The sequence below is a fragment of the Glycine max genome, chromosome 19 (genome assembly GCF_000004515.6).
Source record: "Glycine max cultivar Williams 82 chromosome 19, Glycine_max_v4.0, whole genome shotgun sequence".
In the NCBI taxonomy this organism is placed as follows: Eukaryota; Viridiplantae; Streptophyta; class Magnoliopsida; order Fabales; family Fabaceae; genus Glycine; species Glycine max.
This window is the reverse complement of record NC_038255.2, coordinates 11,732,074-11,735,432: the sequence shown is the minus strand read 5'-3', so window position 1 is coordinate 11,735,432 and position 3,359 is coordinate 11,732,074. Positions and strand designations below refer to the sequence as shown.

Below are 3,359 nucleotides of genomic sequence, written 5' to 3'. Positions count from 1 at the left end.
TCTTCTCGTGCTCATTCTGAACCATCTCTCACTTTCGCGCTCTCATTCTCACTATCACTCATCTTTCACGCTCTCATTCACACTCTCACTCATCTCTCTCGCTCTCGTTCTCGCTCTCACTTATCTCCACACCATTCTCGCTCTCGCTATCATCTCTGACTTTCATTCTCACTCTCGCGCTCTTGTTCTTGCTCTCACTCTTGTGCTCTCTTTCTCGCTCTCACTCTCGTTCTCATTCTCGATGATGAAAGGTTAGTCTTCTATAAATGCTTGTTTTTGTGTTTGGTTTTGATGGTGATGGTAAGCGAAATCTAATGTATTCATATTTTATTCAGTGACAGATCGATATTGAAATTGATAGTCACCCCTTCCACCAGTCTGTCGAGAAAGAGTTTGGTTACCAAGTTCAGCTACAGTTGGGAAGAAAATGTGTCATATTAGAAAACCTATCCACTACAACTAAGATAGAATCATGCCCTCGGGCTCTCTTGGGCAACCCAAGGTGTGGAGCATATAAGCCTTTGGATTAGAATGGTTATATATATATATATATATATATATATATATATATATATATATATATATATATATATATATATATATATATATATATATATATATATATATTTGTCGCTCGCGTTCACCATAGACCTATGGAAGTTAGGGCTCATCCCCGGTCAATATTGGATCAAACAATAAAGGGCCCTCGGAGAAGCAGATGGTTAAGTCAAGGCCATCCAAGGTGGATTGGTTGAGGTAATCTATGAGATCACGTTCGAGAGCCATGCCTCTTTCATCTTCCACAATTTAAGGCTCATAAAACTTGTTATTATTATTTTTCTAATTAATATCTAACAATCTATTCGTTAAATTAAATACTAACTGTTAAGATTTTGTCTCACTTCATGAGACAATTAATAGTCAGTTAATTTTCAAACTTATCCTTTCTCTTGCTGAACTTTAGGTTTAAATTGTAAACACCGTTGTAAATGCTTTGGCCTTTAAGGGTATGTAGTATGGTGGACTAGGCAGACTTCAATGTAGGGACAATTTATGGGTGACTTAGGGTATTAATTAATATGTTTGTTACCTGAAAATATCTTCTACCTGTTACCTAAAACCAGCCTAACTGAATATGCCCGTGGTAGCAGACGCGTAGGGCAAGTATTAACCAAATCGAACTCCAAACAGAACAAATATTATATGTAAAAAATTATAATCCACAAAGGTTTTATTTATTAGGTCTAATGTATGGCGTGACTGAAATAATAATTAAAGTGATCAATTATCCAATAACTAGACAGTGCGAAATGATCCTCCATACTCCCAAATTAGTTATTGTTGTCGTACCAAGATTGCTTTTGAAGATAATCGATTATAGTCTTGTCCACCTGGAAAGCTTTGGTGAGAACCTCAGAAGAAATAGGCGGATTAGCTTTAAACAAAGCATTTGCAATAGTGATAGCTCCTGGATTTTGACTGCTAAGGCCAGCAATGGCAACAGCATTGCCATATCCCACATTCAATTGGAAATGAATCAGACCAATTGGGAACACAAACACATCACCCTTGTTCAGCACTTTGGTGAAGAGGCGATTTCCATCTTGATTGGAAGTCACAAATCCAACATAAAGAGTACCCTCAAGGACTATAAGGATCTCAGTGCCGCGAGGGTGAGTGTGGGGAGCGTTCAAACCCTTTGGTGCAAAATCTATGCGAGCCAAAGCTATGCCAAGCGTGTTTAGTCCCGGTAGTTGATCAACAAACACCTGAGTCACGTTTGAACCTACTGGGTTGTCAGTCTTCCCCGGTTCTACATGTCTGAAGAAATCTTCAGCTTTGACAAGCTTAGGGTCCTTGCAAAATTTCCCGTTCACAAACACTACAAATACAAGGCAAAAGGTCTTAATTAATAAAAATCATCAATCACAATAATTCTAGACAACGTCTATATATATGATGCCAATGGTATAAGGATTAATGTTTTTACATACCACCATCTTTTTCTTTGGCTGCCACACAGAAATCTTGCAGAGGACTAGGATCATAGGCAGAGACAAGAGAGGATGTCAAAGCCAAGATGGCAACAAGGAAGTACACAACTTTCATTGTTTTTCCTTAGTAATACACTCTTAAACAATTGTGCTATATGTAATTGCTTGTGATGATTGAATTGTGATTTATGTAGAGCTTGCTGATTGCTATTTATAAGTATGAAGCATTGAATTGGTTTGCATTTTATCTTGACCGTAATTAATTATTTATTTGATGAGGAATCATTCCTTAACAACTACATGCGTGCCTAATCTTTTTTTAGCTTGAGGAACTGTTACAAGTTTAAACATGGTCACCAGAGGTAGTAGGTGGAAAATTGATATTTTATGAAGGGATTAGAGACTATTTCTGATTGGTCCTGTCCACAATTAATCAAAGACTCAGATTATTGCAACCCGAAATTATATTAATTGTTGGTGTCGTGTGACTTGTTTTCATATACAACTAAAGTAATCCAATGACATAGAAATGTTCGAAGATATGAACGTACAGCGGAATATATTAAATGTTAGATATATAACTTTTGACTTTGCACGACCTGCTGGAATTGCTTCGGGGCTTAGTTTTAATAAATAATTTCCCGTGGAGATAGAAAACTTTCAAACTGAAACAGAATAGTATTTTAGTTTTTATTTATTTTGGATAGGTAAACCCAACCTTAAAGGAAATAGTTGTAGTAGGAAATAACTAAGTCATTGAATAAATAGTCACCTTGTTTTTTTTTTTTTATAGGACCACCTTCGTTCTTACATCGATAATGTAATTTTTGAAAAAAATAAAAATTCTGGTTTAGTCTTAAATGTATAAAAAAGGTGATGATTACGTCCTACCATACAACTTATTTTTAAATTTGCCACTAAATTTTATAACTTATTGTCAAATTATTCCTTAAATTTTATAATTTAATGTTAAATTGGTACGCATATTATATCATAAGGACAGAATGATCCACAAAACTTAATGACGACACATAATTATTACACTATTTTCACATTCAGAAATTAATTCAGAATTTTTGTTATTTCGGATATTTATTTATCACCGCTATACACTTTAGAGAAGAAAGTAGCCATTCATTCATCTCAATTTATGAATGAGTCCTGGATACAAATCAAGGGATACAAAGATAACTGAAGGAGGGATTTTTCTCAATCCTGGTACTCTTTGTCAACTTGGCATTATTCGATACTTGTTTTCTTGTCTAAAATGGAATCTTGTTTCCATTGCTTTATTTGATCAAGCATAACTTTTGAATTTTATACCCGATTTCAGGGTGTAATATGTCTATGTCATATAACTTTGAG

General features: G+C 35.0%; 1 protein-coding gene across 1 annotated transcript; it reads right to left on the bottom strand.

Annotated features, from left to right (window-relative positions):
• Positions 1-1,178: 1,178 nt before the first annotated feature.
• Positions 1,179-2,177, bottom strand: LOC100782768 (germin-like protein). The gene is made up of 2 exons (NM_001358031.1): positions 1,995-2,177; positions 1,179-1,882 (listed from the first exon to the last, which is right to left on the bottom strand). Exons 1-2 carry the CDS (start codon positions 2,107-2,109, stop codon positions 1,332-1,334), a joined length of 666 nt encoding a protein of 221 aa, NP_001344960.1. The 5' UTR covers positions 2,110-2,177; the 3' UTR covers positions 1,179-1,331.
• Between the last annotated feature and the right edge of the window lie 1,182 nt (positions 2,178-3,359).